Raw genomic sequence first — 12792 nt, 5'->3', positions numbered from 1 at the left:
CTCTCCTCGTCCCCAATGACATTTCCATCCCTCTTTCCCCATTTAGATTACTTAAGTGACCTCGTTGCCAAAAATAAAGCCAATAAAGAAGACATCAGCAGTGCCTCTGAGCAATGGAGACCTGACGCACTTCAGAGCCAAGGGGAAGGACTTCACACTGCGAACACTCGAGAGTTCTTCAAGAAAAGAAGGCCAGCTTCTTTAAACAAACATCATTTTTTACTTGTTTCCCCCAGTCTCACAGCCCAGCACTCAGTGCACACACAAGGCGAGGATGGAGATGGCTCCTCACACTGACAGGGGCGACGTGTTGTAGGACGCCTTCTTCAGGGTCTCCAGGAAGAGCTGCTCGTCCTCCAGGAAACTGCGGTCCTGAGAAGAGAGGATGCTGGGAGCTGCACCCTGCCCTGCTCCCAGCTCAAAGCCCGTCCCAGCCCCACTCACCTGCTGCGCCCGGTGTTTCAACACCAGCAGTTTGGCATAGAGCTCCATGGAGGCAGTTGTGCCCACACTCCTGTGCCCAGGCAATGTCTTGATGGGAGGTGGAAAACCTACAGTGAGAGCACAATGTGCAGTCTGATTAGAGGAAGGCAGATGGGGGAAAAAGAGCATCCCTGCTTTGCTTTCTGAGTGGGGTCCTCCCCAGCTTCCCTTTAGCCCACCCTATATCTCTCCCTCTACTCCCCTTCTTGGCATTGCACTGGCTCACAGAGCTCAACAGAACAGAGCATGGAGCAGCCAACACCAACTCAGATCTGATGTTTATACTGTATATAAATAGCTAAAACAGGCCCCAGTAATATCCCAGTACCTCTGAGAAGTGAATTGAAAGTGCAGCAGTTCCCCAGCATGCCCCTTCCCACCAGCAGTGTGCAGAAGGCCTTACTCAGCGTGCTGGAGAGGCCCTTGGTGGAAGCACTCAGGTTCTGGTCTGTGCTCAGCAGCAGTGCGGGGTTGTTGGGCAGCTTCTTGTGCAGTTGTTCAAGCTGTCTCCTCTGCTGAGCCACACTCAACCTCTCCTGCCCCAACCCGAGGAGAAAGGGAGAGGTGATCAGCAAAGGTTCAGATCCTTGGCATGGTGGCCCCAGGCTAAGAAGGGAAGCTGAGGGGACATTACCTGTTGCAGGTGCTGTTCTTGCTGCTTGAGCTGCTCCAGGTGTTGCTGCATGACCTGCAGCCTGGCCTGGTGCTCAGACTCTATCCTACACGCATCCTGCAGGGCTCGCTCCCCTTCCTCATACTTCTGTGCTGAGAGCTGCAAGGCAGAGGATGGGGAGAAGGGGGACAGGGACCCTCACTGCCCTGGGACAGAATGCCTTTGTGCATCCCCTCGTCTCCCCTCCAGGACAGGACCAGGATGCATGGCCTCAGGAGGGATGTGACACCCCAGCTTTGCTTCCAGTCTGTGTGCAGCTGTGAACTGCAGCACAGATGCTCCACCTACCTTGCTCATGTTCTTGATCTCCTCCTCCTGCTGCCGGATACGCAGTGCAGCCCCTTTCACCTTCTCCTTCTCCAGCCTCAGCTCATGCCGGGCCTCATCCAGCAGCTCTCTGTCCCTCACCAGTTGCTCCTCTTTGACCTTCAGCTCTCGGCTCCGTATCTTCAGCTCTGCTTGCTCCTAGGATGGACATGGGTGCAATGGATGTGTTACCAACCCTGTCCTGGACTCTTATCTCCTGCCTTCCCAAGTGATGGGGGTCATCTGCCCCACTGAACTCCTGCTGTGCACCAGGTTTGTGCACATTGTACAGGCACACACACTCTGTGAGACCTTAACAGCATTGCTCTTGCTGCACTGTCTGTGCCACATCCCTTCTGAACTGCCCCAGGAGGGAGCAGAACTGACTCAAGATAAATCCTCGTGTCATGTTGAGGCTTTATTTAACATATCACGGGTGTTTCCTTTCACCTGACTTTGGATGCTTTTAACAGAGGAGGCTGTGCTGCTCAAACTCCTCATGGGCAAAGGGGAGAGGACAGATGTGACTGATGTCAATCCAAGTCAGCACCTAAAACCAGCCAGCAGGAGCTGCCCTGGGAAGAATCCATTTCCCATCACCAGACACAGTGCAATGACTCCATCCTAAACACCCAAAGCCAGCTTTGAACTTCTCCCCATGTTCCTGCAGGTAGGATGGGGATTCCTGCTGCCTGCCAGGCAGTGCTGGATGCTACAGGAAGGGGTTCTGCTGCCATACCTTGGCCAGGCTCATGATGGTGCCCTCCCTTTGGGAGTCCAACTGCAGGGCTCGGTCTATGTCGCGCTCCATCCGTTCCTTGCTAAGCTGCTGCTGGGTGTGAAATTCAGCCCACTCAACAGCCAGCTTACGGCGTTCCTCCGAGCACTTCTGCATCACTGACTTCTGCTCCTCCAGCAAAGCACTCTGGAGAACAACACAAAAGGGAGATAGACAGCGTTAAGTATTCCAGCCATGGGATTTTCTCCTTTAACCCATCTCTGCCACTAAACCCCACCAGACATCTATAAGACTGGCCAAGTCGGTTGCCTAGTGTGAATCCTGCGTAGAGAGCTGTGGCTCCATGCTTCTTGGGAACAGACTCCCTCATGCATGCACACACCAGCCTCTTGCACTCTGGTGCCAGATAGTTGGTGTGACCATGACTCACTGCACAACAAGGCATGGGATTGAGCAGGCAGAGGACAGAGGGGAGATGAGGGACGCTGTAGCCCAGAATTCAGCTTGTCACCTACCATACGTTGCAGTGTAGCCCTAGACAGACTCATGAGATATGAAGAGCAGCTGGAGATGTCTGTCCCATCTCACCTTTGCCCTCTCCAGTTCTGCCCGCTCCATGGAGAGCTGCTGGGTCATGACTCGTCGCTGCTCCTCCAGGGAGCGCTGCAGAGACTCCACTTTGGATTGCTCTGCCGTCGCCCTCCACCGCTCCTGGCCCAGGACACAGAGGAGAAACAAATAGCATTCACAAGCTCCAAATCAGGGATCTCCAATGGGGAGACATTACCTTCCTCATACCCAGAGGGCTGAGGACAGACTGTGCACCCACCTGCTCCAGCAGCCGAGTCTGCTCACTTAGCCTGGCCTCCATTTTGGCAATCACCTCCTGGAGTCGGTTCCTCTCCTCTTCCATGTCCCTCTGCTGCTGTGACAGCCTGTCCTGGAGCACTGCGGAGAGGCAGCAGCAGGGCTGTGAACCCCAGGGTTCTGCACACTCAACCCACACCACCCTGAGTGCACCACCACCACCTTCTCCAACATCCTTCATCATGCTGGGGTTGGAAGCTCCCTCTATATTCATGACATTAACAAGAAGTAAAACCCCAAACAAACAGTGTGATTTTGTGCTCATCATCTTCTGCATGTCGCCAGGACATTGATTTATAACGCTGAGGAATCCAACGACCACAGTAGACAGATCTTTGTCAGCCTGGGCTCCTGGCCTTTGGCTGGATCTCCTTATTGTCTGGTTGCAGGGCTGCCCTGTCAGCAGGTGAAGGGCAGACGTACCTTTGAGCTGCTCATCCCGCTGCCGGGCTCCCATGGCCAGCTCCTGCGAGGTGGTGTGGTGTGCAGCCTCCACCTTGTGTGAGAGGTTGTGCAGATCACTGGAGAACCTTTCCATCTGCTCAATGACACCATTCAGAGACCTGCGGAGAAGAGCGAGGGGATGGGTCACCTCTGTGGGACGTGCTTCGTATCACCATAGAGAGGTAGAGAGGGGCATCTGTGGCTGGTTCCTGCAGGACAGGGAACACAGTGGGCTGGTACCACTGTCCATCAGTACCTGGTGTGTGAAGTGGCGCTGGTCACTGCATCGATCTCCTGGTCTTTCAGTCTCTTCAGCCTCTGGAGCTGCTCTTCGTGGTCTTTGAGCATCTCCTGAACAGACAACCTGCAGGACACAGAGGAAGGAACCCAACAGGGGATGGTTTGGGATGGCGTCCCATTGACAGCGTTCACATCTGGGATGGGCTACATTTGAGGGTGATGGGTTTCTTTGCCAAAAGCTGTCATTTCTCGTTGGCTATGGCTATGTAGATAACAGTGACATGGGGACCTGAATAAAAGATATATGGGGGGACAATAAAACATTTGGCTCTTCTTTCAAAATACAGTGCGTTCACTGTGAAATGATGTCTACAGCCAGATCTTGCTCTGCCGACCTGCAAAGCCAATCTCACTCCAAAATCCACCACAACCCAGTGCTTCTGGAGCCTGATCTTTCCCTTTTCTATCTCCCCAAAACATTTCCTGGTTCCTTTCCCAAGATGGAGGAGACAAGACCAGCACCACATGCATTATGCTGTGCTCACCTCTGCAGCTCTCGCAGCCGCTCCAGCTCCTGGGCACTCTGCTGCTCCAGTGTGGCCACTCGCTGCTTATGCTGTGCCACCAGATCTGCCCGTGCCCGCTCTGCATCCTGCCTCTGTGACAGCAGCTGAACCTCCAGCTGCTCCTTCTCCCTCCGCAGCCTCTCCTCCCGCTGCCCGTAAGTCTCTTCCACCACCTTCACTCGGCTCCTGATCAGAAACAGCCCCCAAAGGTGTGAGGGCAAAGAATAAGTGCTGCTTTCGTGGCATTACCTGGCACTCTCCATCCAAAGTGCACATGGGGACCTAGCAAGGAGATCAGCGTTACGGTGTGCATGGGGAAACTGAGGCACGAGGCACCTTCTGCAGACTGAGCCCTGAACTGTCCCACTGCTGCCCAGTAAGGTGTTCTAGCTGAGGACATGCCAGCATCGGGACTGGTCCCTCTCCTATCAACAGTGGGACAGTGCTGGTGAGAGTAGATTCCCATGTTGGCTCACCCATGAATTCCCAGCAGGTCAGCATCAACATGGCTTTGTGCCTACCCACCCTGGGGATGGATTTGGAAAGCTTTCTTGCAGTCCCACCAATGGAGGGAGAAAAGGGCTGCAGGCAAGAATGTGACACAGAAGGAGGGTGGGTGAGAGCCCTGTACCTGTGTGCGCTCTCGAGAAGATCCAGGTCCTCCTGGTGCCTCTGCTGAAGGCTCTCCAGCAACAACTTGTGCTGCGTCCGCTCCAGCTCCAGCATGCGGACCTATTGGGCATGCAAAGCACGTCTCTGTGCTGCCCTCAGGACAGAACTCCCATAGCAGCACCTGGTGGCAGCAGGCATTCCTAGACTGGGAGGCTTCTCCTCTCCCCTGTTACCCTGATGCTATGTGGAGAAGATTTGGTTCCTCTCCTCCCACTGAGTAACTTATGGTTCCCCATCCAGCAGGCAGAAATGGGGCTTACTTGGCTCTCCAGCTCTGCCACACGGGTCTGGGCACTGAGCAGTGCTGCCCGACAGCCTGTTGGATCCTCATAGGGCTGGGCTGTGGGAGCTCCTGGCCTCCTCTCATGCACGGAGCCCAGAGGTGGGGATTCAGCCTGCGGGAGATGAAAGGATGAAGATTTAGTTGGCATCAGTGTCTTTGTGGCACGGCCAGCAGCTTCTGAGCGACATCAGGGGCTTCACCTGCAGCTGTGAGGCAGTCTGGAGGGGTGCGCTGGGCATGGCAACCTGCAGAGACATGGATGCTCTCAGGGAGGTAAAGCTTGACACTGGGCAGGGCCCAATGATCCCTCTGGTCCTGCACCTCTAGGCATGGTCCCAGCAGACATACCTGAGCAAGTCGGGCAGGGCTTTGCATCTCTTGCTCTGCTGGGGATGGTGCTGCAGGGCCTGAAAGTTCAACGAATGTGTCATTCAGACATAGCAGTGGGAATCATCCCCTTCCAGAAGGATGAAGGTCCAGGTCTCCCAGACAGAGCAGAAAGGCTCCTGCTCTGCTCCAGCAGCTGACCATGGGAACACAGAGACAGCCAGGCTGCCCAATGTGGGCCATGCTGCTCCCCAGACCGACCCATCATGTGAAACGCACCGACGTGGCCGGCATCTCTCAGGGGATCCCTCTTTGCAGGCTCTGCTGGGTGAGCTGAAGCTTGTGGCACAGTGCTGAGCCAGGGGACTGCCTGCCTGTGTGGGCAGAGACACACATGAGGCAAAGCATGCTGACACGCAGCAGTATCACAGCTCACGGTGAGATGCAAGGACATCACCCTGCCTGGCACATCTTAAGTTTAAAGGTGCTCCTACAGAGCTGCCTTGCCTCTGTTACAGAGTCCCACACCAAACTGACCAGCGTTGGCTACTGGCTCTCCCACAGAGGACGTCTGAAATGAGAAGGAAGCCTTACCCAGAGCTGTCTGCACTCGCTGCCTTGTCCTGCAGGGCAGCTGCCTGTGGTGCTGCTCCCGTGGAGGTGGCTGGCTGGCTGCAAGCAAAGAGCATCACATGTGGTAAAGCCAAGGGGACAATGAAAGACAAGATCCTTTCCCTCAATACCACATGGGTGAAAGCCTCTGAACCCCTGAGCCTCCGAGCTGTGGCAGGATTCAGCCTTCTGGCTGCAAAGGAATCCCAAAGCTTTACCATCTGTATCCCACCTCACTGCATCCATCACTTCTCCTGGGCAGCATCAGCTGCAATTAATGCATCCCTGTCCAAAACACATTTGTTTGTCAGCACATTGCCTCACAGTCCCACTTGAAAGGCACAAGTCTGAGTCTGTGTCCATGCAAACACAAACTGGAGGAGGTTTGCCTGAAATTAAGAGGAAGGAAAAGGAAGGGGACGTTTGGGCATGAAAAAGGGAGAGCCCCGGGGGATGTACTGATTCAGGACAGCTTTGATTATCCAGGGTAATGTGTGAAATCTTGGACACAACTGGAAAAAGGCCTAGAGATGTGAGGGACCGTGGGCTGGATCAGTAGGAGAAAGTCCTGTTGCACCGGTACCCCAATCTGAGATGAGAAAGATGGTGCTTAAAATGGATTCCTAAAAGCTGAGCCGAGGCTTTCTGAGAGGCCACCCTGGAGCTGCTACATGCAGAGCAAACAGGGACCATCAGTCATGCCCCTACCTGACAGGAGGGCAGGGATCCAGCCCTTTGCCTGGGGTCTCCGGGGGCAAAGCACTTCCCTGCTGAGCCTTTGCCTGAGCTTGGGCCTTCTTGCGAGACAAGGCAGCACTCAGCCAGTTATCCTCTTCCAGTTGGTTGGGTTTGGACGTTGCTTCTCCTGTAGCCAGGAGCTGCTGGGAGCTCAGCACGGGGCTGGTTTTAGCTGGAGATGGAGGCTCCGAATCCAAAAAATCCTCATCTTTCAGGCCCAGCCAGTCCCCCCCAGCCCTGCTGCCCCGTGCAGGGCTCTGGCTGGCTGCAGGAGGAGGTTTGGAGGGTGGGTCTGGTTTTGGTTCACCGCTGTTCTCAGCTGAAAACCTGCTGCAAGGAGAGGGAGTTGCAATGGCTGCCTGCGAGGGTGACTAGAGTGACCTCTGCCAATGTGGTCAGTGCATGGAGCCACGGTCACAGCACGGTACCTTACAGACTGCCTCCTGGAGGGGCGGCTCTCAGGCGTGGTGGCCACCGTGGGCTGGTAAGCTCCAAAGACAAAATCCTCCTCGTCCCAACCCTCTTCCTTCTCTGTTCAGACAAGCAGCTTTGAGTCAGCACCCAGAGCAGCAGCCTGGCTAACACACCAGCCCTCCTCCTCCTCCTCCTCCCCTGCAATTCCCACTGGGAAATCACAGCTGGAAACACCTCCATCGGAAACCTGTGAGCAACGTGACTCCTCATTGCGGCTGGGAAAAGCATCTCTGCTGGAAACCAGCCCGTATTCCAAGGCAACTGAGTTGTGCAAACGCTCCCAGCTTACCCCCAAGCCACAGTATAACATCTTGCTTTGGCTGCCTTCCCCGTGGGGCTGCTGGGGAGCTCATTAGCAACCCTGCTCACCATTGCAAAAAGGGTATTTCCCCTGTAAGAGCCTTTAGATATCCATCTCGCTCTCATGAGCCAACAGCATCATCTCTGCAGACCTTCCCAGCATCCCTGGCTGCACTCACCTGGCTGTTTTTGGTACTTCTTATCCAGTTTGAACTCTCTGTGCTCTCCTGCAACCGGTCGTTCCAGGATTTTGGCTGCAGAACCTCGTCCCAGTAACTCATCCAGCTTGGAGCGGGCCGGACGCACCTCCTCTCTGCTGGGGACAGAGCAGGAGATGGGTTTCTCCAAGAGGCAGAGCCATTCCCAGACACATTGCCCTGTCAGTGTGTTCTGTCTCTTCTCTGCAAGTGAGGCTGCTCTGGGATCCAAGCAACCCCCAGTGTGGGGACATAACCTTATACACAGACAATCTTTACTGCTTTACTCCCATCCCTCTTTCCTTGCCCAGGAATGCCTTACTCTTCCACCTTCTTTCCCTGCTTCTGGTCTCCTTTTTGGCCATCACCAAATCCCAGCACATCCATCAGGTCATCATCATCATCATCAAATGTCAGCTCCTCCTTTCGCCGGGCTGGGGCTGCAGTGTGTAGGGCTGCCTGGGGTGGGAGCAGCTCTGTGGATAGGAGCACAGCAGCAGAAGATTTGATCAGGGCTTTGTTGTTTAATTTGCATCCCAGCAATGAAGATCAGAACAGCCCCGAGTGTCCTTTCTTCTCAAAGTCACTTTGAAATAGCACATCTCAGCAACCAAACCCCACAGCAAGTGACAGAGTGACTGATAGGACACTGCTGAGATTGGTAACATGGTGTTTCTGGCTGTTTAACACCAGATTTTGGGCTTTTTATACACATTTCATATCAGGTAGTTCCTGCCCCCTGTAAAATATTCCCCACTGCACCCTCAGGCCTTGCCTTAACCCATCGGCTGCTGTGCCTGTCTCTGCAGCAGAGCAGATTTAGTGGGATGAAGGGACTACACAGTCCTTTAACGTTCCTACTGCAGGAAGAGGTTCAGTGCATAAACCCAGCCCCTATAGAGCTGGGTTCAACCTGGAGGTGCCCTGACTGAGCTTTAGCCTGAGCTGATTGATGGCGCTTTCAGCCACCCCAACCCCCAGCCTGTAAACTTGCTGTCATCTGGCAAGGCATGAAACAGGCTGGATGAGGTCAAAGGTAAGAGCTGAGCTTCCGCTCCCAGTAAGGGTCAGTGCTGTAACCTGTGGCACACTGGAAATATCAGGCACTCAGTGAGCTGTGTTACCATTAACCCCATGACGAAGCTGCTCTATAAATGACCACAACGATTCACATGAGATGGAACCAGCTGGCTTGCAATTTCTCCATCTGGAACCCACACCAACTAATCCAAGTTGCCAAATGGTTCAGTATGAAAGGGGTGCACTGAGCATCCCTGCTTACCTTTCTCTTTGCCCAGATCTGTTTTCTTCTCTGTGCTTCTTTCCCTGCCTTTTGGAGGTGGCTTCTTGGGAACATCCTGCTCCTCGTCAGACAAAAGCCCAGCCAAAGGATCGTTTACATCTAGGAATTTTACCCCACAGGGGCAGCAAAGGATGATAATAATAATGTCAATGACTGAAAACCAATAAACCCAACATCATTTAGAACAACTCTGCGCTAAGCCAAGTACCCCATAGCCCTCAGCTAAGAGGCAAACTCTGTGCAAAGAGCAAAGACAGCCCTCAGCTGCTGCCAGGCATCTACATGTGGATGAGCAGGGAGAACCCACCTTCAAAGTGAAACTTCTTGTACTGTCGGGAAGCAGGTGGGGACGAGAGCGGTTTCTTATCCATCTCAGGAGCAGATGCTCCTAGAAACAGAAGCCACAGCTCACTTAGGGAACAGCAGACAGAGGTGCCCCAGTCCTGCTACAGCTGAAGGATGCTTTTCTTGTTCCCCATGAAGCACCTCTATGGAGTGGGAATCTCCATGGAGGAGCCGCCTCGCAAGCAGGAAAGGGGAGAAGTGCCTTGAGAAGAGCAGGACATACTGGGAGCCGTTTTATTGTAACCCCTCTGGCTTTCCTTCCATACAGAAGTGACCAGGAAAAGGAATCAGGTGTACAAATACCCCGTGCTTGTTCACCATCCAGCTGTGAATAGAGGATTTCCTTTTTACCTTTCTCAGGAGCTGGCACCTTCCCTGAAGATTTCGCTGTTCCTTCTGAGGTGTTACATTTCCCTGTGGCTGCCTTTCCCAGCCCAGAACTGGGTTTTGACATTCCCAGAAGATCAGCTTCCATGTCATCCATTTCCTGGAAAGCAACAGGATGAGGAGCAGTGAGTGACGGATGCCCCAGTGCTGCTGTTCCCTTGGTACAGCACTGCCCATCAAAAAGGGCTGTTTCATGTCATAGAATCATAGCATGGCCTGGGTTGAAAAGGACCACGAGGATCATCTGGTTTCAACCCCCTGCTGTGTGCAGGGTCGCCAACCAGCAGCCCAGGCTGCCCAGAGCCACATCCAGCCTGGCCTTGAATGCCTGCAGGGATGTGTTTGCAGAGCTCTGCTCCCGTGGAGATGATGTGTTGTTCTCTCTGTTTCCCCAGTCAGATCCCTTGCCGGATAACAGCGAGGGGCATGTCTTGGTGAGATGGGCAGGAAGGCTGGGGCTGGAGGCTGTGATATACGAGGCTGTGACTGTGAGCACTTGTGAACTTACCTTCAAGGTTTGCAGCACAGCTTGTGGGTCTGCATCAGAGCTACTAGATTCCTGCGTGCCAAAGAGAGGAGAGATCAGACAGACAACCTTTGCGAGCTCCTCATCCCAGAAGTAGTCGCCTGGAGTTCCAAACCCGGATCTAAATGTTGGCCATCTGCATCTACTACAGCCCTGAGTAAACTGCTCCAGCACTCAGAGCTCACTGCAGTCCTGGATGGAGTGATGCCAGGGCTGAACTTGGCCCCACTCAGCCCCAGCCCTCAGGACACCCCAGCTTTCTCTCTTGAAACACTGGGCTCACCTCTGCAGCTTCCACATCCTCTGCAGGGAGCTTGCTAAAGAAATCGTCCTCCAGCAATGACCTGTAACACAAGCCTTGGGTTTAGCAGCACCACACATGAGCTGGGGAAAACGAGGCTAAAATGAATAATAGCAATTAAGACATCAGTGCTGGGATGGCTGTATTTAAGCAAGGAGCTGTTATAAAATGTCAGAAGGACACGGGGGGCATAGAGAGGCTGCACGCCAATGGAACTCACTTCTTGCTGGCCTGCAAGCTGCTGCCCCGGGCTCTCCCACTGCTGACACCAGCTGGTTGGGAAGATTTAGCAGGGCCTTCATCTGGAAACAAGGCAGAGGTAAATTAGGATGATAGACACAGGTGTATTTCCTGACCTAGGAATGCCAAGGGGGAATCTGTTGTCTCCTTCTGGGCCAAAAAGGTTTTAACTGGAGATGAACTTGGTTCTGCCTCCCCAAGTCAATGTCCGGCCCTGTTCAATGCACTCAGAATCCATGTTCCCAGCTCTGCTCCCTGCTTCATCCCCTCTCACAGCTGGAGCCCTCCTGGAGAGCAATGGTTCTTACACCAGCTCCTCCTGCTCCCAGTAACAGTGTGAGGATGCTGCCCTTCCTTACCATCGTATCCCAGCAGGTCACCCAGCACGTCATCGATGGAGCCTAGAACAAGACATATGAGAGGAGCTGAGGCAGCTGAGATCACCAAAGCCGATGTAAAAAAGCCTATTTCAGTAGGGCTCGCTGTTTTGAAATCCCCCAGAAGAAAGGTTTGGTCTCATTCATCATCAGCACACAGCCCTCCTTTGCCAGCCTAGAGAGAACTGCTGGGACCAGCACTTGATTTGGTGTTTGATGGATGTACAGTTTAACTTCCTTTAGCCAGACAAGATATTTCTTCTTTCCACTCGGTCACTGGCCACAAGCAGCCCTTAACCTGTCAGCTCTCACCCCACAGTACCTCAAGGCCCTTGGGCAACCCCATAAGCACTGCTATAGTCCTAACAAACCAAAGCACCTGTGGGTGGTGGAAGGAAAGCAGGTAGTTGAACGCACCTCTCAGACTTGTCTTGGATTTTGCAGCCTAAGAAGAAAGGCAAATTTCCTTGTTACAAAATGAACATCCACCCCGGGCTTTCCCCACACACACTGAGCACTAACGATGTGCCTGAGCCATGCAATGGGGCTCCTCAGGCCTGCACTGTGTTGTATCACACTCACCATTGCAGGAAGCCTCCTTTGCTCAGGGCAGGTTTGTTTATAGGTTCACCTGAGCTGCACCTTCACCTCTCAGGGGGTCTGACAGCATTGCTTACATCCACACCAACCTCCTACCTGCAGGGATAGGGAGATGCACGGAGCTGCCTTAACGTCGTACCTCTGTTAAAAGGATCTCCCCGTGCAGCTTTGCAGGCTTGTCTCCGCGCTGCTCTGAGCCACTCCGAAAAGCCTCAATCGGAGTTTAAAAGCAATAAAAACAAACTCCAGATGGTGCTGAGCTCCTGCAGCCGTTTGTGTGGTTAATGCCCCACTAGCTGCTCTGTACAATAACCCCCCATGCTCCGGATCCGCAGCTCCGGGGGATCCCAAACAAGAGGCACAGCCTGTCCCACTCGGCCCAAGCAGAAAGCAAAGCAGCCACCCTCTGTGCGAGCAGCACGAAGGGAAACCCCCGGCTTCCCCGGCTGTGCCCACGTTGCTCCTCTCCCACATCCCAACCTCCCGCCCACCGCATCCCACCCCTCAGCACCGTAACGGCCGCCCGCATCACCCCGGACACCCACCGGCCCCGGCTCTTCCCCCTCCCCCAGCCCAGGAAAGCCCACCCTTCCCGTTCCGTTCCTGCTCCCTCGCAGCCCGCTGGGAAGTGTAGTCCTCCCTGCCAGGACCCGACTGCAGCTCCCGGCAGCTCCACTGGCAGCGCCCAGCCAACAGCCACAGAACACACGGAGCCCTGCAGGGCTGCTGCTGTTGTGCTTTGTTCCATAGCAGCGCAGCACCCGATGGCAGCAGCCGCAGCATTCAGGCTTT

The 12792-nt window shown here is 54.2% G+C and overlaps 1 protein-coding gene across 5 annotated transcripts; it reads right to left on the bottom strand.

The window, feature by feature from the left end:
* Positions 1 to 199: 199 nt before the first annotated feature.
* On the bottom strand, positions 200 to 12575 carry FBF1 (Fas binding factor 1). Of its 5 annotated transcripts, none has more exons than XM_072352313.1 (31): positions 12546 to 12575; positions 11983 to 12096; positions 11818 to 11845; positions 11383 to 11424; positions 11004 to 11085; positions 10766 to 10826; positions 10465 to 10515; positions 9921 to 10056; positions 9532 to 9612; positions 9204 to 9323; positions 8244 to 8397; positions 7904 to 8040; positions 7379 to 7481; positions 6921 to 7280; positions 6195 to 6272; positions 5880 to 5974; positions 5622 to 5680; positions 5474 to 5518; positions 5251 to 5385; positions 4950 to 5050; positions 4298 to 4504; positions 3769 to 3876; positions 3492 to 3631; positions 3031 to 3149; positions 2790 to 2912; positions 2202 to 2387; positions 1445 to 1621; positions 1118 to 1255; positions 887 to 1019; positions 445 to 551; positions 200 to 372 (listed from the first exon to the last, which is right to left on the bottom strand). In XM_072352313.1, the coding sequence occupies exons 2-31, from the start codon at positions 11983 to 11985 to the stop codon at positions 289 to 291; spliced, it is 3393 nt and encodes a 1130-aa protein (XP_072208414.1). In that variant the 5' UTR covers positions 11986 to 12096; positions 12546 to 12575; the 3' UTR covers positions 200 to 288. The 5 variants fall into 5 exon arrangements, with proteins under 5 accessions (XP_072208414.1, XP_072208413.1, XP_072208416.1 ...); XM_072352312.1 differs by lacking the exon at positions 12546 to 12575 and adding an exon at positions 12512 to 12545; XM_072352315.1 differs by having other exon boundaries at positions 201 to 372; positions 6921 to 7277.
* Between the last annotated feature and the right edge of the window lie 217 nt (positions 12576 to 12792).

Source organism: Excalfactoria chinensis, chromosome 17 (genome assembly GCF_039878825.1).
Source record: "Excalfactoria chinensis isolate bCotChi1 chromosome 17, bCotChi1.hap2, whole genome shotgun sequence".
NCBI classification, from domain to species: domain Eukaryota; kingdom Metazoa; phylum Chordata; class Aves; order Galliformes; family Phasianidae; genus Excalfactoria; species Excalfactoria chinensis.
Note: the sequence above shows the minus strand (reverse complement) of the source record. Positions and strands in the feature narration are given on the sequence as shown.

Coding starts and splice junctions, on each gene's coding strand:
- FBF1 (XM_072352313.1), bottom strand. Junction 1,622..2,201: donor CCATCATGAGCCTGGCCAAG/GTATGGCAGCAG, acceptor TGTCCATCCTAG/GAGCAAGCAGAGCTGAAGAT. Junction 373..444: donor TGAAACACCGGGCGCAGCAG/GTGAGTGGGGCT, acceptor CTCTCTTCTCAG/GACCGCAGTTTCCTGGAGGA.